The sequence below is a fragment of the Leopardus geoffroyi genome, chromosome B3, assembly GCF_018350155.1.
Source record: "Leopardus geoffroyi isolate Oge1 chromosome B3, O.geoffroyi_Oge1_pat1.0, whole genome shotgun sequence".
Classification (NCBI taxonomy): Eukaryota; Metazoa; Chordata; class Mammalia; order Carnivora; family Felidae; genus Leopardus; species Leopardus geoffroyi.
The window spans coordinates 69873919-69898167 of NC_059337.1; the positions used below are offsets into that span (position 1 = coordinate 69873919).

Below are 24249 nucleotides of genomic sequence, written 5' to 3' on the forward strand. Positions count from 1 at the left end.
AATCTTGCATTTTTTTTTTAATTAACCCCCAAAGTAGCTTAAAAAACCAGCAAAACCCTGCTTGAATCTCTCATACCCGATTTTCTAAATTAAGATCCATGTAGAATTCCACAAAGTAGCTGCCTGCCAAGGAGAAAATAAAGTTAGGTGTATGTGAGAAGGCAATTCCTTGATGGAGAAAATGAAAAACCTGGGAATATTTTCAGAGGGCCAGTAAATATGCATTCATTGATGCATATTATTCATTTAATGAATAAAGGCATTCATAATCACAACGGTTCTATTTATAACACACTGTCGCTATATTAAGATCCACCACTGAACTCTATCAAATTTAGAGTTGGAAGAGAATTTAGAAATGAGAAAAGTGAGACTAAACAAGTGACTTTCTCAAAGGCACGCAGAGGGGAAAATCCTGGTCTCCCGACTTCCAATTCACAGCATCCCCTCTACAATATAGCTGCTGTTATTTTTCAAGCAACTCCTCCGAGTCAAAACGTCATTTCAAGGGGCAAGGAATGACTTAAGTGACAAGAGGGGTACTTTTCAGTGAATGCTGACGGTTGTGGAAGAGTCTCAACCATTCTTCCCGTTCCCCGACACCCCATCGCGCGCAGCACTACCACTCCTGCAGTGACTGAAGTTTTTCTTCCAAGTACCACTTGTTGTACCCCTCAGGTGCTCTTCCCTCTCATCTCCCTCCTTTCTTCCCACAACGTACAAAACAAGAGCTCTTTCAAATCAATTTAATAACCTGGCAGCGATTCAAAATATGGAAAGATTCAAACTTGTTCCCTTAAGAAGTATGCTACCATGACTGTTTCACACAAACATGAACAATGGCAACGATGAAACCGATTCCAAAGAGTAAGGATGATAAGAAGGCTTCTAGGCTCACACACTGGAGAGCTTGGTTTCAGAAAGTCTCTTGAGGGGTAGCAGAGGAGACATGAAATTTAAGGGGCCCTCAGAGGACAGGGCGCGGTTGCTGGGTCATGAGCACCTTGAAGCGTTTCTTGATGGTGATTCGGTGTCGAGAGTATTTGTCATCTGGGGAGAACCGAGCAGGATGAGCCGAGCAGGTCTGTTGTCCCATAGGGTCAAGCTTCTGCTCGAGGAAGAAAGAGAACATAAACTCAGTACAGGAGTGGTGGGAAAACTCAATCCCTGGAGTCATAAGGGAGACAGAGGCTGGGATGGGGAGGAGGCTGCGCGAAAAAAAAAAAAAAGATTAACAGGAAGACAGGAGACGCGACAGTTAGATCAACAAGTCATACACTCCTGCCTCCATCACTCCTGGTTTCTGGGCTTTCTACTTCCCCTCACCCACCTAGGCAATTCGGTGGCTGGTCTCAACCGCTCCCCCACCCATGTGTCTCGCCATAACCGTTTCCAACCTGTTTTCTTTTCTCACCTTCAGCGTATAGACCCGGTCTCCCTGATCGTTGAGGTAATACTGGAGAAACATGACCACACCGAAGCCAGAAGTTCCAATTCCGTCTGCACCTCTTCCTAACCACCGCCAGTCTCACGTGTTTGTCGATTTCCTTCCCCTGGAGCCGGAAGACTCTCTCTTTCTCTTTCCCTCTCAAGGCATGCCGGGAAATGTAGTCCATTTAGGTCTTTCTCCAGCTGGCCAGAAGGGGGCGAACTATTGCAGGATCTGGCCCAGTTGCAACCCAGTTGCAACCTTGCAGGAGTTGGCTTCCAGTTGCAACTTTGCAGGAGTTCTGAGATAGGTGGAGTGTGCCCACTGTGTGCAAGACACTGCTAGGAATTAGAGGGGGGTAGGAATGGATATGGCTTGAACACTGATTAATAGAATCCTGTCTTTATATTGAGATGTACACCCATTTCACAGGCAGTGGGTTTCTAGTGCCTGGAGAAACAAAGGCTCCAGGATTCAGAGCCCCTTTACCTTATGGTAGAAGAAGAAAGTTTTCTTCTCTCCCCTCTTTTACATCCGGTTCCTCCGCCCTATTTCAAAGTATTGGCGGTAAAGAGTGCATGATGGGTATTCGATATTGTGTACAGCGAAGAGAGCGTGAAGTTATTTTATGAAACTGGTGAAGTAGATTTCAGTGGTCAAACCAAGATTTAAACTCAGGTCTCTACCACAAATTCAACGCTCTTTCTAATAGTGGTGAGTAGCTAATAATAGCATAATAAGATGCACCTCATAGGGTTATTTCGAATTTTTAAAAGAATATAGAAATTGTCTTCATAGGAACCTGGTTTTTAAAAAATGATAGTGGAACCCAGATATCATTACAAAGATGATCATTGCAGTATTATTTATAATGGCAAAGATATTGGAACATAGGTTAATTTTATAATCGAGAAAAACCTGAAGGCTTTCTTCTTTTTTTAAGAATATAGTTTGTATTTAATTGTAGTTGCATAAAATACAAAATTCACAAGAAGCATACTATTGGTTTCCTCTGAGATAAAGAACTTGCTTCTAAAAAAAAAAAAAACAAAAGAAAGAAAGAAAGAGAAAGAGAAGAAACAGAGAAAGAGAGAGAAAGAACTCAGTTCCAGAGGAAAGGGGAGAGAAGGAGACTTGCTGTATATTACATGTGGCATAATTTGACTTTTGAAACATGCGGATGTATTACCCATTTCAAAAATTAAAATTATTTAACAAAAATTTAAACAAAATAACAAAAAGCAGGACTTTTTGCTTTTGGAATTTTAGACTGAATAGCAGTTTCTGATAGGGTGGTGCTTTTCAGCCAAGGCTAAGGCTGAACCTTCTGTGGACTGCAGACCTGATGGTACTGGACTGTTTGGGAACTGCAGGACAGCTTTTTAAGGAAATGATATGCATATAGCCCATCAAACCCGGATTTTCTGAGACACCCTGATTTCAAACATTCTGTTTCTTTGATCCTTAAGTACACAGACTATAATGCTCTGAATTTGGTTTAAAAAATATATGGGGCGCCTGGGTGGCGCAGTCGGTTAGGCGTCCGACTTCAGCCAGGTCACGATCTCGCGGTCCGTGAGTTCGAGCCCCGCATCAGGCTCTGGGCTGATGGCTCAGAGCCTGGAGCCTGTTTCCGATTCTGTGTCTCCCTCTCTCTCTGCCCCTCCCCCGTTCATGCTCTGTCTCTCTCTGTCCCAAAAATGAATAAACGTTGAAAAAAAATTTAAAAAAAAATAAAAAATATAGCCAACATTGAATTAAGTCAAGTGTATGCCACAACCTGCTATTAATAGGAAGTCAGTTACAGAACTGGATGGGATTGAAGGGCACAAAACTATATATATTGGTGAAGAAATGTACAGGTAACCGAGATGTAAAACTTGTAATATTGGGAATCAGAAAGAATTTACAAATTCCCCTAAAAAGAAACTCAAAACTTGTGTTGTGGTACTTTGGTTTGGAGGGAATTCCTGGTTACCGCCTACTTACTAGAGCCCGTTGGAATCTCTCTGTACCTCTACCCCAGCTCCTCTCCCCTCCCCCACCGCAGAATGCCTCAGTCCTAGATTCTAGTTCTGTTTTGATCTGATCTTTGTCTTCCCTTCCTTGGATCCCTGTGTATCTGCTGGGGCCAGGTTGCTCTCTGGGTCCTGGACCTGACTGGCCATTCTGGAGGCTTCCACAGAGCCACAGTTGGAGCCCAAACCTGAGAGGATGGCTTCAGATGGAGGTAAGTCTGAAAGTGGTGGGGAAGGTCCTGGCTACCTGCCCACATCCTTGGGGATTCAAATTTGACGTTTTATCTGGGGACCAGCTTTTGGGGTTCACCTAGAGGGATGTGAGAGCACTATCCCAGCAAAGTCATCCGTCTTGGGGAGGCTGGGGAAGGAGGTTGTGCTATTAACACCAGGCTTAGGGGATGAAGAGAGCTTCCTGGGACGTATATAAATCAGAGCCCCTCAGAGGAAAGTTAGCAACTCATTTCTCTGGAACAGGGACCGCCTTCAACATGTGTTTGTGTGGCCGGGTTATGTGTGGTGCGAATAGCTCAGAGAGGGCTCAAGGGGAAGGTCCAAATTCCTGTGTCTTCTTCATGCGATTGGAGCCTGCTCTAGAATTTTGCCCTGAGAGAACCGGGCTGGAGCCACTCCCCATCTTATTGAGTGAGGTGAATGGAGGGAGACCTTAGCTGGAAAACTGTTCTGCTGGGTTATCTGTTGCCTCGTCTGTAAAGAAATGTTCTCCCCAAAGCCAGACTGGAAGGTACTATATAAGTGCCTCTGCTCAGAGCCTTATGACTCCTTTTTGCCTGAGAAGTGGCCTCTCTTCCAGTTCAGGGAAGCAGTTTTCCTTGATTTCCCAGGGCCAGGGGAGGTGGGTAACTCCAACCAGAATGAGAGCTGGGGCTTCCCTGAGTTGCTCTCAGTTTTTCTACGTTTTGTGGAACTCAGGCCTTCAGACACATTTCACTGTCCACACTTGGTGGAAGACTCCTGGCCTTCTGCTGTGTGGTTGAGATGAGGGGTTTGCTCTTATTCCATGTCTCCTTCATGGTCAGGAAGCGGAAGCTGAGTGCCGTTAATTTGCCACTGGAAACTATTTATTAGAGGGGGAGGAGAGTCGTGTGAAATCAGGAAAATGATCTTCTATTATTATAACAAAAAATCCTAAGAAACACATGTCCTGATTAAGTACATATTTTATGTATTTTCCTTGGTCCCTTTGACTAGACTCCACATAGCTTCTCATCAGCAGGTACTGTGTTTCCGACTTCACCGTCTGTGCCTTGTTCCTAGTGGACCCTAAATGTCTGCTATTAGGAGTTCCAAGCAGGACCACGGATAATCTACATCACCAAATTTTAGCATGTGCAGCAGCTACTCTGGGAACCTCTCTTCTTGCACAGCCCTCCCCTCACCCATTTCCTGGCCCTTATCTCTAGTCATTCCTAGCTGTTACATAACAAGATTTCTGGAAACGAGACATCTAATCCACACACCCTCTCCTGGAAACAGTGCTTCTGTGAGCGGTGGCAGGGACCACAGAGTAGCTGGGAGCAGGTCTCAGGTGGTTTGAATGTGTTTGGAGTGGGTGAGAATAAGAGATGTATGCTGGGTGGCACGTGTTATGGAATATGAGTTATGGGCCCAAGGGTCATTGCACCTCTTATGGTGCGAGAATTCTCAAATCAAAATCACTTGGGGGACATTTGCAGACTATGCGAGTTCCCCACCATAGCCCCTCTCTCACCTGTTGAGAATCAGTCCTCTGATGGTTCAGGGACTAAATGGAACTCTGATGACCTACTTCTGACCTCCCTTCTCCTACTCCATTCCCTCTCTTTGTCTCAACAGCATCTCCACTGCCAGGACCGGATATAACCTTGAAACCTGGTACCACCCTGTCTCCTTTCACTGCACTTCCCTTTTCCCCACCTGCTTCTGGCCCACCAGACCAGCCACCCTGGGAGCCGCCTCCACAGCCTCCCATGCCTTCAGCATTCTCTCCAGACAACCCTCTGCTGCTCTCTGCTCTCCCCAGCCCGTTGTTGGTGACAGGGGACGGGGGCCCTGGCCCCACTGGGGCTGGAGTCATTGTCAAAGTCAAGACAGAAGTGGGGCCGGCTGAGCCCTCTCAGACTCAGAACTTTATCCTTACTCAGCCAGCCCTCAACTGGATTGCCTCAGGCAGTCCCTGCGGGGCCCCTGAGGGTCCTCCCCCGCGATTCATGACAGCCACTAACATGAAGACTCTTCTGCCCACTAAGGCCGTTGGGGTCAGCCAGGAGCGTCTCCCGGGCCTTCCTGCTCGGGCTCCACCACCAGCTGCCCAACTGGCCCCCATTGTGTCCCCGGAAAAGGCTTGGCCAGGGCCACACGGGGCAACTGGAGAAGGAGGTCCTTTGTCCACCCAATCCAAGCCTTCACTGGGTGACCTCTCCTGTACCTCCAAGGGTGTGTATGAGAACTTCCGACGCTGGCAGCGCTACAAAGTCTTGGCTCGGAGGCATTTATCTCAAAGTCCTGATGCAGAAGCCCTTTCCTGCTTTCTTATGTAAGTGGGGAGATCTGACATGGATTATCCTAGCGATTTTCAACAGGGAGGACTTTGGGGTGGGCAAGAGGTTAGGCTATTCGGGAATGCTTGAGGGCAGGTCATGAGGGTGCTAGAGATGCTGTGAGAATGAAAAAGCATAACGAGGATGATGATACACCTCTTTATGCACTTTCCAGAGTATAACAAGCTTTCAGGTGTCTTCTCTGAAGTGATCCTCACAACCTGTGGGTTGAGGCAGGCATTTTTATGTGGTCCTCATTTATAGATGAGAAGACCGGAGCTCAGAGGTTCCCTGTCATAGAGCGAGGAGCCATGGGTGGAGCTGAGGTCTCTGACACTAAGTACAGGGGCCTCCATTCTGTTTTATTACCACCCGACATCGAGTTGGGCCGTCCAAACCAGCAGGATGAGTGCTGGGCCCTGAGCCTTCCTGGAGGAGTGGAGGATGGTGTGGGGCCTGGCGAAGGACCTTGTGTGTGCCACCCCCACCCCCACTAGTCCCTATTTTAGCCACAGTTCAAGTTGAACTAGGGAGTTGGTAGAGCTTGCCTAGTGACCAGTGACCTAGGCTCCACCACTTGCTAGATTGGTGATCCTGGGCCCAACATTTGCTATCTTTGCCCTCAGTTTTCTCACCTAGAAAGGGGATGATTATACCTACTTCAAAAGGTTGCTGAGAAGATGAATTCATATCTGTGAAGTACCTAGCAGTGTGCCGGGCACAGAGAATGCTTCATTAAGTGGTAGCTGCTGTTGTCATTACTATTGTTATAAAAAAAACAAGGCAGTCTAGTAGAAGAAAAGAATTCACAAAAGGCCAGAATGTTTACGTGAGGGGACGCTTAGCCAAGGACCTCAGGTGTCATAGGCTGTCTGTTGTGTTTATCAAGCAGAGTCATTAGCCAGCCATCTGGGGAATTTTCTCTTCTTCCCACCCAGACCCACAGCTGCTCCTAACTGCACTGCACTCTCAACATCTTGTGTAAACCACTATGTAACACATACCACATTTTACTGGACTTAAAATACAGGTACATTGTTCTCGCCGTCACTGAACACCTAAAGGAATCTCCCTTTCCACCCTGACTCTGGAGTGAATAAATCAAGAGCCTTCCCCCAAGTCCTTGGTGTAGATCAGCTTACCAGCTCCCTGCTTTCTCCAGATGGCTCTGAGTTCTCTTGGAGCCTGGCAGGCTGGATTTCTAACTCCTGGCCTCTTCCTGCTCTCCATGCTCAGGGGCTCTGGGCAGGGTCTCCTCCGCAATGCAGTTCAGACCCTCTGCAACAGTCACCCAGGAGGCTAGTAAAATACTTAGTCAAGAGATCCTGGGGTGCTGGAATCCATAATTATAACAACCTTCACCAGGTGATTCTAGGCACAGTGCTTGAGCACTCTGGCAAGTCAGAAAGGCAAAAATGAATCATAAAGAGCTTAAAGAGTACTGATATTTGACTGACTGTGAAGGGTGTCCTGGAGGCAAAAAGCACTTAAAAACCAACAAATAAAAACACCACACAACCTTTAATTAGAGATTCATTTGGGTTAGGTAGTGCCTTTCTCCAAAAGCAAGAGCCTTTGGGCAGGGGTAAGCCTGCCTACTTTATAACAAATCCATTAATTTAACAACATGAGTGCTTTCTTCCTAATGTTTAGTTGAGGACAGCACTGTGAGAATTAAAGGTGGCTGATTTCAAAAGGTGGGGAGCAGAGCCAATCATCTGATTTTGCATGCGATTTGAACATTTCAGTGGGAAGTCCAGTGTGGTAGAGGATGGATGGAAAGTTGGGGGTCTGGAAGTCTAACCGGAAGTTGGGATGTGACAAGGATTGGAGGGCAAGTTAGATCTGTTGAGGGGACAAGGGGGTATGTGTTGAGGTGTCTGTCAGGACAGATGGATGAGTGGGGCATGCACTGTAGACCATGACTGACCCAGTGGGGGTTTTAGCCCTGTGCTTCGCTCTCTGGCTCGGCTGAAGCCCACGATGACCCTGGAGGAGGGACTGCCAAGGGCTGTGCAGGAGTGGGAGCATACCAGCAACTTTGACCGGATGATCTTCTATGAGATGGCAGAAAAGTGAGTCTGACCACCCCTCATTCTCCTGAGGGGTGCTGTTTTCAGCTGAGGGATGGGGTCAGGTCTGAACATCGTGAGTCTGGGTGTGGGGGGAATTATTATTCAAAGGGGTGCTAGGAGGAGTGTGGACTAGAATGGGGTCTCCTGGATTCTCACTGCTTCCACCACCTTGACTCTTGAGTTTTCCTGTCCCTTGGAAGCTGTCCCTCCTCCAGATTCTGAATTATATAGGTCCTTGATACTGAAGTTCTTAGAATGGGGTTGGAACCCAATGGGTATAAAAATTCCTTGCTAAAGGGACCTAGCAATGGGGAGGTAAGCCCTACTAGGCGGGTTCTTTCCTATCTCACTGACCAGGTAGCAGCAAGTGGCTATTGATGCAGACTTTGAGACCATGCCTCCTCTGGAAAGAGTATATATCTGTGAAGGACTTATCACAGAAATCATTTACCCTGTTATCCCAGGGAGGACCTGGTGCTTGCATAGGTTGGTCAGAGGAGGGTCCTGGGTGCCCAGAGTTGTCTCCTGGCTCATATTCCCCATTTTTCCATGATAATCTCCTTGGTTAAAGAAGTAACTCTTAAGGAAGATGAACTCTTTCCTCCAAAGCTTAGCTTCCATTTCCAACCCCCAAATTTTCTGGACCTGTATCTCCCAGAATTACTCTTGTAGGGTCCCAGTGCAAGGCTGAGGACTCAGATCTCAGTACTGCCTCCTGGTAGGAACTGCCTTAAATTGCAACCCCAGGCCCTATGGGCTGGCTGGTGGGGTCCTGCTAGGCTTTGGCAGAGGCCTGACTGGCTGGCTTCAACAAGCCTGAATTAATTGCTGCTGTATACCCTCCATGATGCTGGGCGAGATAGGGTATGAAATAGAAGTGAAAGCCATGGTTCTGTCCTGGAGAAGCTTTTCAAGTTCTGGACCATTCATTTTCTTTTTATGTATGTATGTATGTATGTATGTATTTTTTACTTAATTTTTTTTTAACGTTTATTTATTTTTGAGACAGAGAGAGAGCATGAACAGGGAAGGGGCGGAGAGAGAGGGAGACACAGAATCCGAAACAGGCTCCAGGCTCCGCACAGAGCCCTGTCAGCACAGAGCCCGACTTGGGGCTCGAACTCACGGACTGTGAGATCATGACCTGAGCTGAAGTCGGATGCTTAACCGACCGAGCCACCTAGGCGCCCCTAGACCATTCATTTTCTTAACAAGCTTCCTAAGTGATGATCGCACATAAGGGACTTTGTGGAGACCTTGTGATGTTTCTCCAGAATTGTTATCTGGCCATCTGTGAGCAACCCCCTCCCAGTGTCTGACCTTCTGAGAACTTTCCAGGCCTTCCTCGCCCTCTGCAGGTTCATGGAGTTTGAGGCCGAGGAGGAGATGCAGATTCAGAACACACAGCTGATGAACGGGTCCCAGGGCCTGCCTCCGGCAGCCTCTCTGAAACTTGATCCTCCAGGGCTCTTGGCCCCTGAGGCTAGTCAGCAGCCAGGTAAGGCTATCCAATTCCAAATAGGAGCCTTGGGCCAAAGGCTCAAAGGGAGGCGTACACAGAGCAGTCATGGACTAGGGAAGGCATTGCCCTTGCTTCTGTCACTTTCCCTCCAGGGAGTGCCATTGATGTTCCAAACAGGACATACATAGGAGGCTGGGTTCTCCGTTTCCCTTTGTCCCAAACTTTGATCTTGGCCAAAGAGACCAACTAGTCTCTAATTGAGACTGTACATAAATGAGGCACATAATACTTCATCTGCCTAAGAAATGGGGGCTGGATCAGAGGACTTCCTGGAATTTCAGAGGTTTCCAGATGCCTCATACGGTGATCCTCTTAGACCTTCTAGCTCCACAGTCTTCTCCCATGGGCTGGTACCATTTCAGGCCTCATCTAGCCTATAACCATTTCAGTGTACCCAGGTTGCTGCCCTTTACAAACACAAGGTCGGGAGGCAGAAGCCACAGTCTCTGTGCCACCTTGTGTTCCTCCTTTCCGTTTCTTCCCTTAGCATACATTCCCAAAAAGGTGGCTTCCAAGGCCCGGGCCCCCCGTCGGCGGCAGCGCAAAACCCAGAGGCCTCCGCTTCCTGAGGTACCCAAGGAAATCCCACCAGAAGCTGTGAAAGAGTATGCTGACATCATGGAAGGGCTCGTGGGGAGTCACTTGGCCAGTGGGGGGTCAGATGGAAAACAAGAAGAGGAAGAAGAGCAGCAGCAGGAGGAGGAGGGGATGTATCCAGATCCAGGCCTCCTAGGCTATATCGAGGAGCTTTGTTCTCAGGAGGTCTTTGTCTCCAAGGTGGGTCGGACCTGGGTATCTGGTTTCTAATAGATCCTGGGGTGGAAACACCAGGGCACCAAAGACCTAGGGTTTTGCCCAAGGCAGTTAGGAGCTAGGCTGTCTTCCTACTGTCTTCCTAGGTTGTGAACGTGCATAGCTGGTGGTGGTCGCGGTTAATAACAACCCCAGGGGAGGAGGGGTGGAGACATGGCTTCTTCTCCAGAGCTTCTTGGTTCACAGGTTACTTTCTGTCAAGGACTCAGATCATTTTTCCTTCTGTTCTCCAGGTGGAGGCCGTCATTCATCCTCAATTTCTGGCAGATCTGCTGTCCCCAGAGCAGCAGAGGGATCCATTGGTCTTAATTGAGGAACTAGAGCAAGAAGAGGGGCTCAGTCTTGCCCAGGTAAACCTGGGAGGTAGGGAATAACAGAATAAAAAGCTTGTATAATTTTATCGAACTCTACACGGTCTTGGATGGTATGGCTTCTGGAGACAGCTTCAGGATTGAGGTTTGGGTGCAGAACAAGTAGGCAAGGGATTGTGGAAACACAGGAGAAGGGGAGCGAGCATAAGGGGTCAAAGCATGGAAGGAAGGCCCGAGAAGGGAGAAAAGAGCGACGGTATCTGTTTTTGATACTGTGACTTATACCACCTGTTTCCATTCCCTGCCCTAAGTACCATCTCTTCACCACCCCCTCAGCTACTCCTTCTCACAACCATTTACAGAACAATGTTTGTCCATTCTGCTTCCAGCTGGTCCAGAAGCGACTCCTGGCCTTGGAAGAGGAGGCTGCAGAGGCATCTCCGAGTTGTAGCGGAGCTCAATCGGACTCCAGTCCTTCCGTTTCTGATGAGGATGAAGATGGAGGTGGGCGGCTTCGGCCCTCAGTTGGGCCTCGGGTGGCGGGGGACAGCACCGTTCGCCTTGGAAAGGCTGTTTTCCCAGGAAAACGGGCTCCGGATGGCCGGAGGGGGATGCGCAGAGATGGGACTGCTCTGCCATCTCCCAGCAGCTGGGACCTGCAGCCAGAACTTACAGCTGCGCAGGGATTTCGAGGGTCCCTAAATATGGAGAGAAGAGGGTCTGGGAAGGTGACAGATCAAATACGCCCACATCAGGATGACCACTTGGGAGGTGCTAGGTCTCCTGGGCACTCCCTGGTGGCGGACAGCACTTCAGAGACTCCGCCCCTTTGTTGGCAGGAAGGCCCCCTGCTGGAGATGGTTCCCAGTTTGGATGTCGGATTTGCAGGGCTGGCCCTTCTGCAAGGACAGGGGTTAGAAAAGCGGGTTGTGGGGTTGCAGACGGGACAGCAGCTAGAGGGGCTCGGAGCGCTTCCTCAAGGGGAGGAGCTGTTAGCAGAGTCCCAGGAGATGACAGAGTGGGGAGACGACAAAGGTCCTCCTGTAGTTCAGAGTTATGATCAGAGCCCTTCCCCTAAAGAAGCTGGGGATGGGGATGGGGACAGAGCCTCTCTCAGTCCAGGACTTTGGCTGAGCAGTGAGCTGGATGCTGTGGGCTTGGAGCTGCCCTTAGAGATTGAGGAGGTTATAGAGAACTTCCATGTGAACTCCACTTCCAGGGAATGTGTCACTGAGCATCAGGGTGACTGCCAGGCACTGGGCTCCAGAGGCAACATTTCTCTGGGTCCTGGAGAAACCACAGCACCTGGGGAAGGGGGGAGCACTGCAGTTCCCCATGGAGGCACAGATGGCACAGCAGCTGTGCACAAGAGAAACTACAGCAGCCTGCCCAGACCTCTGAGGGCCAACAGCCCGTCCTTGGGGTCTAAAGGAAATAGAGAACAGAGCCCTGAGGCTACAGGGGATCCCAGTGAGTTGTGGGCTAAAGGCTGTCCCCCAATGCTGGAGAGTAGTATCAGCACCCCCACACTGGGGGCTCCCAAAGAAACCCTTCAGCCTGCATGTCAAGGCAATATCTTTATGCTGGGGACCCAGGGGATCTCCTCCTTCCCTGAGGTCAGCCTAGAGGCGGGGAGCAGTGGCAATTCCCTCTCTCCTCTGTTGGAAACCATAGAACAGGTCGACATACTAGATATTGGAGATGCCTGTGGCCTCCATCTAGGGGTCAGTCAGGATACCTGCCTGCCAAATGTTAATTCTTATGACCCCCAAGGAGAGCACAGGGAGGATACTGATGTATCCAAGCCCCAAGACCTTGCTCCCTTACCAGGGAATCAAGACTCTTATGCACATGGGACCCCCAAATCAATGTCTCCTCACCAGGGCATTGAAAGCATGTTCTCTAGATGGGGAGCCAGGGATGCCTTAGTTCTGAGAGATGCTTCTCCTGTCAGTGAAACATGCAGCTCAACAGATGGGGCCAAAGGAAAGGAGGAGGAAGAGCAGAAGGAGAAGGGGGTAGATGAGGAACTTGCCAGCTTTGCCTACCTCTTGGCTTCTAAACTTAGCCTGTCTCCCAGGGGGCCTCCCTTCAGTCCTCACTCTGCCTCAGGCCCACTGCCCTCCACAGGAGGACAGGGGGTCCAGAGAGCATCCAGCTCCCTCTCCGCTGAGGTGAGGGGCCTTGGCCAGCCTCCATATCCTGTGACCAAGTCTGGGAAGAGAACACTCAGTGGAAGTTCAGCTCCTGCTGACAAGAGGCCCTACAAGACACCTACTGATCTTGGGGTCTCTGGGGAGAAACCCCTGGCTCTGGAGGTGGTTCGGGCCTCACAGCCCCGTAAAAGGCGGCGTGATACTTTTGTTACTGGCAGAAGGAAGAAACGACGACGCAGCCACTAGGGGACAGCAGGACCAAACGATCCCACCTGCTGATCCCTTGAAGGTGGGAGCCCCAGAGTAGATTTCACCCTGGCTGCGTACCAACAGACTGGTTCTCAACCCCATGTTATTTCGTTGTTCTGCAAAAGTAGTGAGTGTGGGAAGGGAGGCCACACTGGCTAGGTTGAAGGTGGTCCCCTTGGTGGGAGGTGAAGTACCTTTGAAAGGAGTTGTATGGGGAAAAAGAATAAAGATTTTCCGGTTGTTGGAAAATGCTTGCAGTGTGTCCTTGTGTATTTGCGTGTTCCCTGCTAGATGGGGTGTGGTGCTGAAAAGAAGAAAGGAGTGGAGGTGGCTCCAGATTCACCGGATCTAGATACCACTCCCGCCTCCAGCCATATCTAGGCTCCCTGACAAGCTCCAGGAGTGAGAAGTCCCAGTGATCACTTTATCCCCCCACTCATGAAAAGCCTAGACTTGAAGCTGGCAGTTCTTCCCAGGACAGGCCATCATTATCCATCTCCCTTTAAAAATCTGTAAGATGGAAAGATTTTTTTTTTTTTTTTTTTTAAACCTGTCAGGTCTCTGGGTTAGATATCTAATTTTCTGAATCTAATTAATTTTCCACACCATCTTTTTAAGGGGTGTGGGGGTTGCTTATTGTTCCCCCGCCTCAAAAAGGGGCTGGAAGGAAGAGACTTTACTGTTTATCCTCTGGCATAAAACACCCTCCTAAGGCTAGTCTCAGCTGCAGGGAGGAGGCTTGGCTGCTACTGACACAGCTCTCTGCTCCCACCACGGGGGGGGGGGGGGGCATCATTCTCAGTAGGATTATTAAATGTAAAATGGTAGTCAGCTATTTTTTAATTTCTAATGAGGACAGAACAAGAGGGAATAGGCTGAAAAGAGGTTCATGAGGAAGCCTGTTAAAATGTGCATATGTAAGGTTTGACAGCAGGAGAGGAGGATGTGAGATTTGCAGGATTTCTGTGCAGGAAAAAGCTCCGTCCAGTCCAACTGGAAGTGAGGATTCATTCAGCAGTGGCCAAGAGGACTGACCCTGGGAACCTTTGGGATCTTCCAACGGGCAGCCTACAACCATTAATCCCTTTTGTTCCCAGCTGATATCACCAGTGTAACAGCCTTACTTTTTTTTTTTTTAAATAGATATAGATATATATTTATATTTATATATAAAATAGTTTCTTACAAAAAAAAAACCCAAACAAACAAAAAAAAAATGAAAATCAAATTAAAAAAAACAACAATAACAAAAAAACCAAGCAGGAGCAAATGGGTTTGAGGCACAGGGTAGGCCGGAGGCAAGCTGGGGAGGTCGAGGCGCTCAGTCGCCCTTCTGCTTGGGAGCTTGCACAGTCCCGTTGGCCAGAGCAGTGGGGATGCCTGGGGATGAGGCATGTGGTTTCTGGGAGGGGCGCAGGTAGGTGCTGAAGAGCTTCCTGTGGAGCGGATCGTGGAGGGAGAAGTCCTGGAACTGACCTGATCGGGTAAGAAAGAGTGAGAAGGGCAAAGGTGGAAAGGTAAAACCATCCAGGAAGGAGAGGAAGAGGGAGGTCAGCTCGTTTTGGGAACTGGTATGTCTTGTCCCTCTCCTTTCTGCTTCACTTCTCAAGTCCCAGCTTATGCCTTCTCTGCCTTCCCAGCCTCACATCTTGTACGGGGATCCCCAGCACCCTCTCCCAGCCTGTGCTGATGATGGCCCGAGCCGTCCTGGCAGAGGAGGCAGTGACTCACAGAGGGAGAGGCCCTGGTGGGGTCCCCCCTGGCACAGCTCAGCATGCAAAGTCGCAGCAGCAGGGCGGGGTGACCCTAGCAGCAGGTGCAGGATGGTGCTGAAGCCGTCTTTGTACAGCAGGCGGTCGGGTGCTTCTACTTGCTCCTCGGCAAAGAGCTGGGACAGAAAGGGACAGCAAGTCAAGCACTGTCCTCAGGCCATAGCTCCACACCGCCCTGCAGGTCTGCCTGACAGGCTCCCCCGTCTCCCCTGCCACCCTCACCCTGGCCCTTTCTGCAGAAATGTAAACTTCACAGCTGTTGCCCTTGCCCTGTTCCCAGCAAGGCTGCGACATAGAGGCACTGGGGCTCTGTAGGTGAGACAGGGAGGCACTGCGGTGCATAGCCAGCACCTACTATCTAGAAGGTACTGGGAGCAGCAGTGCATACAGGCCTCTGGGTGGGGTAGCATGGCCACCACACGTCCCTCCACCTTCCTGATACCTCAAAGGCCAGGCGAGTCAGCTCCTCCAGGCTCCTGCCCCCATCCAGAGCTGCCAGTGCCAAGGCTACATCTCTAAAGTCCACCAAACCCTTGGCATCCTAGATGGTGAAAGAGAAACCAGGGCAGTATGAGGACCAACCCTGTGTCCTCCCTCTTGCCCTGGGTTTTGGCTCCTCCCTCTTCTCAGCAGGAACAAGGATGATGATCTTCTGTCTGCCTCCCTCAAAACCCGAAGCCCTAAACTCACCAGGATTCCCAGCATTTCTCTTGGTCATGCTCAAGCCACCCCCAAGTCACGTGGTGACAAAACTCTCCTCTAGGGAATCTCCTATGAACGTGAGGGAATCCCTCAGGAATGCTGAAGTTACCACCAAGTTTCTGACATATGCTAAGCTGGAATAACTGGTTCTCTTCTGACTCAGCCAATGCTGGAGAACTGGTCTGACAGACTGACAGGGGGCCACCGGCATAAAAAACCCCAAGGAGGATGCTGCCCCAGCGGAGCCATGCTATTCAGCTATGCTAGAGACTAAGCAGAGAAGCTCCTTTCAGGGAAAGTCTGCCCCAGTCTAAGCAATCAACACACCTGGGTCACTCTGTCCCTCTCTAGAGGGTGTTGAGAGCCACGGTTTGCATCTTAGACCAAAAAGAGCTCTTTGGGGCCAGTGGTGGCTGTTTGCAAACATTAAGAATCTTTTGGGATTATTATAATTCAACAGGAAAACCTAGTTAAGTCCCAGGAAATATATAGAGTACCAAAATTCTTGAGATAGTTCAGGAATCTCCTAAGCAGCCACGGGCTATCTTTAAAAAGTATCGCTGAGATCTGAGGCTCCCACTCGTCTCTGTCTAACCTGTCCCATGTTGTCTCCTCCATAGGTCACTTTCCCATCCAACCTTCATGACTCTTCCCTGAAACTCACACAGGTGCCCCACAAGGTCATCTGGTCCTCCATCTTGGCCAATCCCTAAAGTGGCTTAAAAAACTTATGGACCTCACTGACCGATTAGTTCTCCACTGCTCCTTTCCACAATGATTAAAACATTGTTCCTCAATGCACTGGATACTCTACAAAAAATGAATCCCCCAGCAGACCTCAGGAGATGGCCATCCAACAGTGCAGATTCCAAACTGGCCACCCATGGGGCCAACTGGATAGTGTCCTGAAGTCCTGAGCACATCAGCCCGGAGGGCAGTGCCCGGGCTCTGGCCTCTGTGTCCCAGCTCCTTTACCTGCTGAAAGTAGCTAAAGGCTCCAGCCACCGTCTGGGGGTCAGAGAGCTGTAGCTGCCTGGCAAACTCCTCCTGGCTGATCATTCGACTCCGGCCTGGCTCTGCCCCAGCGTCCACGTGACCAGGGGACAGCCTACAACAGAATTGTTGAAGGCAGACAGCTTACTCATCTTCTTCCTGGACACACGACCTTGGCCACAGCCCTCCCACCACAGACATATCTGGTGTTTTTCTAAGATGTACTCTCACTCACAGTCCGTTGAGAGCCATTCCTCCTTTCCTCACTGGGGTTATTAAATATCTTTCCCTTACTTTTTACCAATTCTTTTACTCCATTATCTTAAAAAAAAATTCTTCTACCTTCCCTCTTATTTATTATTATTTTTTAAAAGATTTTCCTTCCTTGGGCGCCTGGGTGGCTCTTTTGGTTGAGCATCTGATTCTTGATTTTGGCTCAGGTCATGATCTCATTGTTGTGGGAATGAGCCCCGAGTCAGGCTGAGTGTGGAGTCTGCTTGGGATTCTCTCTCTCTCTCTCTCTCACTCTCTCTCAAAATAAATACATAAACTAAAAAGAAAAAAAAAAAGACTTTCCTTCTTCCCATTTCTCCCTCTTCTTTTTTCTCTATCTATAAGTGACACTGACCATACTTTTATATTCAAGGTCACTTACCCAGCCTTCCGAAGCACTTTTCCCAGTTCCCAGAGCTGTGGCTCCAGTGCTACCTTCAGCCGGCCCACCACGATCACAGGCAAGCTCCCTACAAACTCACACTCGGTGGCTGGAATGCCCAGGGCCCTAGAGGATGAAGAGTGACGGAATGGAGGGGGAGCAAGGAAGAAGACTCTTCTGAGGGGTCACTACCGAGTCTGGGCTGCTGAACAGGGAGAGGAGACCAGGCCCCTTTAACCGCCCCCCCATCCCAAGTATCAACCGTTCAGAATCCATCCCACTGCCCACTCCCCCATCTTTGCCTTGGAACCTCAGCCCTCCACCCCTCTTGTGGTTCCTATGCCCTGTGTATCTGCTCCAGGAAATATTTTGTGGGTAACTCACTGTGCCATAACCCTCTGGACATTGTTGGCATAGAGGGTGGGGTTCCTGCTCTCCTCTGGGCTGGGGTGGTACACAGGGAGGAACTGAAAGACACCACACACACACACACACACACACACACACATCAGGACCTCAAAGCTATGGGTGACCACTCCCACTCTCATCCCCTTTGGCCGATGCCCATTCCCCTATCCCACCCATGGTGGTAGTAGGGGGGGTAGGGGATGTCATACCTCCACGTCCACGATGCTGCAGGGCTGAGAGGCTGTGAGCCAGAGGACTTTAAGTCTAAGAGAAGAGAGACCTCAGATGCTCACCAATCTCTAACTAGGGGTCTTGCCACCCTGAGGAGGGGAGTGGGAAAGTTCTGCCTATTCATATAAAAACAGACTCCTAACCACACAGTCAGCTGGATGAATATGCAGTAGGGAGACAGAGGAAAGGGCCAGAAGGTGGTAGGGAAAGAGAGAGCGCCAGCAGGCATATGCCTGAGGAAGAGCTGCTGGAAGAGGTGTGAGTGACTGCACAAAAGGTGAGGCACACCTGCTGGTTTTCAGGAAGGGATGGCTGATGGAGAAGATCACTTAGAAACATAGGACAGGAAGTTAAAAGGAGCTGTAATCACAGCAGGAATGATTAGGTGGGATGGCTGAAAGCACTTCCAGGTTATACCTGGAGATCAGAACAAAAGAGGGAAATGGGCACGCCCTTCTCTAGAGTTCTCTCAATCTGAGAATGAAGAAGGTCCATTGGCCTTGTCTGGAGATTGGAAGGCGGGCCAGGAATTCTCTGATGGGCCCTGCTCCCCACCCTCACCCCAGGAACCAACACCAAGACTTACACTCCAGGGCCCCTCCATGCCCAGCTGGTGGTGTCCTACAGGAGAAGCAGAGGTGAGGGGAGAAAGGCATTCCTTTTCTTCCCTGGGAGCTGGCCCATTCTCTTTGGGCAGAGGCCCTGCCCCAGCCCCACATGCACATCCCACCATGACACTCGGAAGTTTTCACTGATTCCCATTTAGGGTGGATTTGTGCATCCCACCCTCCATTCTTAGACTCAGACTCACCAGACTGTTGGGGTATCGGATGAGGACAGGTTGCACAGGAACCCCTGCGATGAAGGCTCCTGAATCCCATTTCCACCCCCCACCCCCCCAGGCAGAGGTTAGTTCATTCAGATAGCTAGAAGGCATGAAGTGTTGGGGTCTGGGACAGGTCTGAAATAACACCTGGCCTTGCTCCATTTCATTGATAAGTTTCTTTCTGACTCCTGGAGACTTTTCAGGGTTAGCTAGGAAGTCTCCCATCTCTCTTCCCTGCCATCCCACTCCACTTCTTGGGTTGGTCCAGACTCTCTAAATCTGGGGCTACTTTTTTCCTACCACCCTATCACCCACTATCATTTATTCACCTGGTTTGAATTTAAGCAAAGCCTTCTTGTTGGAACAGGTGCCCTCAGGAAAGAATAGTACCTGGGGGAAAAAAACCAGGGATCAGAATGAGGAGGGGTAGCTTGAAGGGGCGAGAGGAGAGAGAAGTCTCTTTGGGAGTATATAAAAGGCCAGAAGCTCTTGAGACCCTTACCCACCTGGGGCCACTTGCCTCCTGAGGTAGCCCGCCTTCGGACCTCCTCCACTACTCTGCGCCGAGAAGCCGGGTCGTGCCGGGATACTAGGATGGCTTGGTTGAAGCGAAGAAGGGCTGGGATCCAGACAGGATACAAGGAATCATTTGGTTCCTTCCCAGGGGCATTTACACCTGCACCCTCCACTCCCTCAACAGTATGGAGATGCTTCTCAGTTGTCTCTTTGCACAGGGACATTCCTTTTATTGCATATTGTCCTTTAGGGAACTGATCAGAGATCCCTCCAACCCTCTAAGCACCAGCCCTCAGCATCTAAGAGGTTGGCTCACAAAAGGTGTCCATTTGAATCTCACTGGCCAGCATCAGTCCGTATCCCTTCTAACTTCTCCCTTCCCCCTGGAGGCCAGTTCTCTCCACAGCATCTCTGATTCTTGCCTTTTTTGCTCAGAGTGGTCATCTCTCCCCTTTACCCCTCTTATTAAACTCTCTCACCTCCAATGACAGGCACAGAAAGGTTCTCAGCACGGGACACAACCTTGGGCAGGTCACAGGGCAGCAGGACAATGGGGTCGAAGAAAGTAGAGTGGGGAGCGGCAACAAGGACGGGGGCTTGAAGGCGAGAGGCCCGCTGGCCCCGAACTCGAATTCGAAGGAAGCCCAGCAGGAAAAAGAGCAGGCGGCTGAGACCCAGCACCCCATTGTGGCACACGGTCCTGTGGGGCAAGGCTGGCCATGAGCAGCGGCAGTGATTCTGTCCCTTCCCTCACTCACTCCCAGGCTTGGGCACACGGAAAAGCAGCTGCCCTTCTTTTGTCCTCTATCCTCTGCCAAGGGCTGAAGTCTGCCTCCTCTGGGACACATCAGGGTGCCTCACTTAGAGCTGCGGTCCTGGGGACCAGGTGTGAGCCTGGCTGACTCATCTTGCCTACCTAAGATGGGTAGCAGAGCTTCAGAATCCTCCCTCCTTTTCTTCTCAAAGAGGGAGCAGAATGGGTAACAGGGAAGAGAAGTGAGAAGTAGGGTCTCCGGGGGCTGATGCTCCACTTACTTCCGCCATCCTGTAATTGGTTCCTGAAGCTGCTCCTCGGTGAGACCAGCTACTTGAAGCCAGGCAAAGGGCCAGAGGAGAAAGAGGACGATAAAGGCTAGAAGCACTCGGATGGGGGCCAGCAGTGCCCCCAGGAGGCAGAACTGCAAAGGGTGGGAGAGAATGCCACTTCAGGACCGGGAGACACGCTCCCCACTGCTTCCCTTCTCCCACAAGGATGGAATAGAGAGCTGTCACCGCCTGCAGATCAGGAGACAGGTGGTGTGGGAACAGAAGATGGATTGGAATCCAAGATGAGATGAAGATACCAGTAAGGGCAAAAGGGAAACAGATAGGATTAAGGGCCTCATTAATAGGATCAGACCTAAATGTTTTATATCTTTTGGTTGGTCCCCACCCTACCTAAAAGTCATAAAATGCACCTGGCACTTGGTAAGGCTGTTAAGAGCATTTAATGATAACCCCTATGGAAGGGCCCAGCACAGTGCTTGATGTAGCGTAGGCTGGAGACAGTCCCTCCCCCCCACGTCGCATTCCATAAATAGCTACTCTGTCCAACAGAAGCCAGGTGCACAGTTCTTTCTACTTTGGCCCTGGGAGGTGTAGAGTTGGAACACACAGAGGTCCACTTTTAAGCCCAGGCCAGACTAGTGCAACTCACCAGCACTCCCCCAGGGCTGGAGGATGGGGGAAACAAGAGCTTGGCCCTACTCCGCAGGGTAGGGGTTGCCAGGAGCCAGGGTGACTCCTTGGGCTGCCCTAGGGAGAGCGCAGGTAAACAAACCGAGCCCCAGGAGCCAGCCTTCGGGGCGGTGAGGGCAGCAGAAACCTTGGACACTCCCTTCCCACACCCTTCCCCAGTTCCCCCTAGGCTGGTGCGGCCCTCCACTTCCTGTAGCCTGCCCATTTCTCAGCCGCCCTACCCCCCACCAGGAGGTGCTGCAGTGCAGGGGTGGGGGGAGTGGGAAAGGAGGGGGGGTGTTGGATGGCCAAAGGGGCGCAGGCTCTGGGTCTAGAAACCTCTTCCCTCTAATTCCGAGCCTCCGAGAAGCACTCAGTACGCCCCCACCCCCACCGCCGGCTTTCCGTAGCCTCCACCTCCATCCTAGTTCATCGGCCTCCGCAGGATGTAAACCGCATTCCCAGTATCTTCCGTCTCCCCTTCCCCCGGGTCCTCTGCAGTTCTCCGTCCTCACCCTGTCCATTCTTCCACACCTTCGAGCTATCCATCGCCCCATCCCGCGCCCTCTCCAAGGACTCCTCGCCCATCCACTGCCGCCCCCACGTGTGCTCCCCCGAACTCCCGCCCCCCAAGCTTCTCACCCACCTCTTTTCTGGATCCCCATCCCCATCTTTTCCTGGGCTTTAAACAACCTCCTTTTCCTACCTCCACGAGTCCTCCCGACGCCCACCGCTCACACTTTACCTTAACCCTCTGGAGGCGGGAGAGATGTAACTCATGCACGAAGGGGTTGGGGGGCGTCGGGGGTCCCGGGGTAGGGTCGAGGGGGGCCCAGTCCCCCGGACTTCCCTGGCTCATAGCGGCGGGAGAAAAGTGGGAACGAGGGCGCCCCGGCCCCGACCCCGGGCCCCGCTCTGCAGAGCAGCAGCTGCGGCTGCAGCGCTCCCACCGGGGCCCCGCCTGGTGCCGGGCGCCGAGGGGCGGGGAGCAGGCGGCGCGGCCCGGCCCGCGTTGTCAGGGAGCCGGCGGAGGGGCGGGGCTTCCAGCTCCCGGGCGCCCGGGCTCCTCGGCGCCCGCCGCAGCCCCTCCGGCCATTGTTCCGCGGCGGCCGGATGCTGGGGTATGCTGACCCCCGGCCTGGCCTCCGGGCGTTCCTCTCGGAACACGGGGCCACCGCCACCTCCTCGCAGTCCTCCGGCTCGGAGAGGGCTTGGGATCGCGAGGTGGGCGCGGAGCTGACAGCGTCCTCCGACCCCGCCCGGGAGTCGAGGTCACCCTCCGAGCGCGGATCGGGGCCCTCGGGCGGCTAGGAATGGAGGAACTGTGCGCGGTGCGCCGAGGCCTGCAGCTCGGGGGCGGGTGGGGCCCCGCTCTCCCCGCGGGCTCGCTGGCGGACCACCTTCCCTGCTTGGTGGTGGCGACGCCATCGCGGGAGGACTTGAGGCGCCCGTGCCCTCTGGCGGCTGCGTTGTGCCTCACACCTCTCCGCACCCGCGTCCTGCCTGCGCTAAGCGGGGCCTCCTGTTCTGCGGGGTGGACCCCTTGTGTCCGCCGGACGCCCGCAAGCTCTTAAAAGGCTGGCCCGTGTGCTTCCTGTGAACCCGCAAGGCCCGGCTGGGGAGGGTCAGTAGGAACCGGGAAGGCTGGACGATCCCAGCAGCAGCTTTCTTTTTCCATCCTTGTCTCTTTTTCTCCGTTTGCCCCCCTCCTGCCTCTCTGCCCTTAACGCCCAAGCCCCAGATCATCCTAGAACACTCAATGGTGAGATCAGAAAATGGGGTGGACTTTGAGATCCACAGCGAGTAACAAAATCAGAGTGGTAATAACGATAAAAAGGGAAAGAGGACCTCCCTGCTTGTGGAAAGAAGGAAGCCTTGGGTTCAGCTTGTTTTCTCCCTTCTGCATTCCTGTCAATCACCATTTCCTGAGGGCAATGAGGACAAGTGGCAGGTCATTGAACACCATTAATCTTTCATTGGAAGGGGGACCAGGCAAAAGCCAGAAGACTACTGTCTAGATCCCCTTCTCTCCCTCCTTGCCCCATCATTTACTCACTTAATTTCTACCTGTATTCTTCAGAGCGTCACCATTCTCAGGGAAACAAAGGGATATTCTAGTCAAGACTTATTTCTTAAACGTTCTTAAGATTCAATAGCTCACTTTTACCTATTAAAACAATTTAAAAACCTTTTTCAGATTTATCGAGATGACACTGATATCAAAGTTTAAGGTGTACAATGTGATTGATGTGGGGAAACAAAGGCAAAGAAATGCAGATAAATTTCCTTATAACCTGCACCCCACTGACAAATACTTGAAACAAGGAGAGTAAGACATTCTTCCAGGAACTCCCTACTGTCTTAAAATTAATGCTTTTCTAGAGCGGAAAACAACCTTAACTTGACAATAGCTAGGCTTCCAGGATGCTCTGAGCCTTCTTCAGCATGGTGAAAATCCCTTTGGAAAGTTTCCCTTACCTTTACCTCCCCCAACTCCCAAGTATATAATCAGTAGCCCCTCACAATCCCAGTTCAGCTCTTCAGTCCACAGTCCTGTCCCCTGCTTTAATGAAGCCACCTTCGTGCATGAAGATGTCTAAAAATTTACTTTTTTTTTTTTTTTTTTTTTTTAGAGAGAGAGAGAGAGAGAGAGAGGGAAGGAGGGGGAGGGGCAGAGGGAGAAGGAGAGAGAGAATCTCAAGCAGGCTCCCTGGCCAGTGCAGAGTCAGAGCCTGACATGGGGCTTCATCCCTTTATGGTGAGACCATGACCTGAGCCAAAATCAAGAGTTGGATGCTTAACAGGCTAAGCCACCCAGGTGCCCATAAGAATTATTCTTGGCTGTTGGCTCTGCACCTCTACATTTCCACATCGCGATGATAAGATACAGGTATATCTTCTACCTCCTATTTAAGGGAGAGCAGGTTTCTATATATCTTGCGTTTTCCAGAATAGCTAAAATATTTTTGCAATTTCTTGTTCTTCAATTCAGGCAATTCATTAAATGTATAGTTACACATAATTTACTTTTTATGCCTTTAATATTTTATCATAAATTATCTGTAACCATACCAGGAGGAGTTATGAAGCTTGGGACACAGACCTATATAGCAATAATAATTGTATGCAAATTACTATGTCATTAAATTGTACATATAATCAGTGATGCGCAAAGTTTTGATACGAATTTCTTTTTTTTTTTTGTTTATTTCTGAGAGAGAGAGAGAGAGAGAGAGAGAGAGAGACAGAGCATGAGCAGGGGAGGGGCAGAGAGAGAGGGAGAGGGAGACACAGAATCCGAAGCAGGTTCCAGGCTC

The 24249-nt window shown here is 50.8% G+C and overlaps 3 protein-coding genes across 6 annotated transcripts; 1 reads left to right on the top strand and 2 right to left on the bottom strand.

The window, feature by feature from the left end:
* Positions 1 to 732: 732 nt before the first annotated feature.
* NOP10 (NOP10 ribonucleoprotein) lies at positions 733 to 1551 on the bottom strand. Its single transcript, XM_045450154.1, has 2 exons — positions 1415 to 1551; positions 733 to 1108 (listed from the first exon to the last, which is right to left on the bottom strand). The coding sequence occupies exons 1-2, from the start codon at positions 1466 to 1468 to the stop codon at positions 968 to 970; spliced, it is 195 nt and encodes a 64-aa protein (XP_045306110.1). The 5' UTR covers positions 1469 to 1551; the 3' UTR covers positions 733 to 967.
* Positions 1552 to 1994: 443 nt separating this feature from the next.
* On the top strand, positions 1995 to 13364 carry NUTM1 (NUT midline carcinoma family member 1). Of its 2 annotated transcripts, XM_045450156.1 has the most exons (8): positions 1995 to 2143; positions 3565 to 3659; positions 5284 to 5983; positions 7934 to 8062; positions 9421 to 9560; positions 10072 to 10361; positions 10631 to 10747; positions 11098 to 13364. In XM_045450156.1, exons 2-8 carry the CDS (start codon positions 3644 to 3646, stop codon positions 13108 to 13110), a joined length of 3405 nt encoding a protein of 1134 aa, XP_045306112.1. In that variant the 5' UTR covers positions 1995 to 2143; positions 3565 to 3643; the 3' UTR covers positions 13111 to 13364. The 2 variants fall into 2 exon arrangements, with proteins under 2 accessions (XP_045306112.1, XP_045306111.1); XM_045450155.1 differs by lacking the exon at positions 1995 to 2143 and having other exon boundaries at positions 3535 to 3659.
* A 566-nt stretch (positions 13365 to 13930) lies between these two features.
* Positions 13931 to 22358, bottom strand: LPCAT4 (lysophosphatidylcholine acyltransferase 4). 3 transcript variants are annotated; one of them, XM_045450159.1, is made up of 14 exons: positions 21678 to 22358; positions 20252 to 20394; positions 19696 to 19916; positions 19207 to 19319; positions 19030 to 19090; positions 18686 to 18744; positions 18461 to 18495; positions 17853 to 17907; positions 17620 to 17702; positions 17236 to 17361; positions 16563 to 16695; positions 15328 to 15426; positions 14845 to 15001; positions 13931 to 14589 (listed from the first exon to the last, which is right to left on the bottom strand). In XM_045450159.1, the coding sequence occupies exons 1-14, from the start codon at positions 21789 to 21791 to the stop codon at positions 14435 to 14437; spliced, it is 1554 nt and encodes a 517-aa protein (XP_045306115.1). In that variant the 5' UTR covers positions 21792 to 22358; the 3' UTR covers positions 13931 to 14434. The 3 variants fall into 3 exon arrangements, with proteins under 3 accessions (XP_045306115.1, XP_045306113.1, XP_045306114.1); XM_045450157.1 differs by lacking the exon at positions 21678 to 22358 and adding an exon at positions 20913 to 21552; XM_045450158.1 differs by lacking the exon at positions 21678 to 22358 and adding an exon at positions 20913 to 21557 and having other exon boundaries at positions 14297 to 14589; positions 18686 to 18729.
* Positions 22359 to 24249: the final 1891 nt, after the last annotated feature.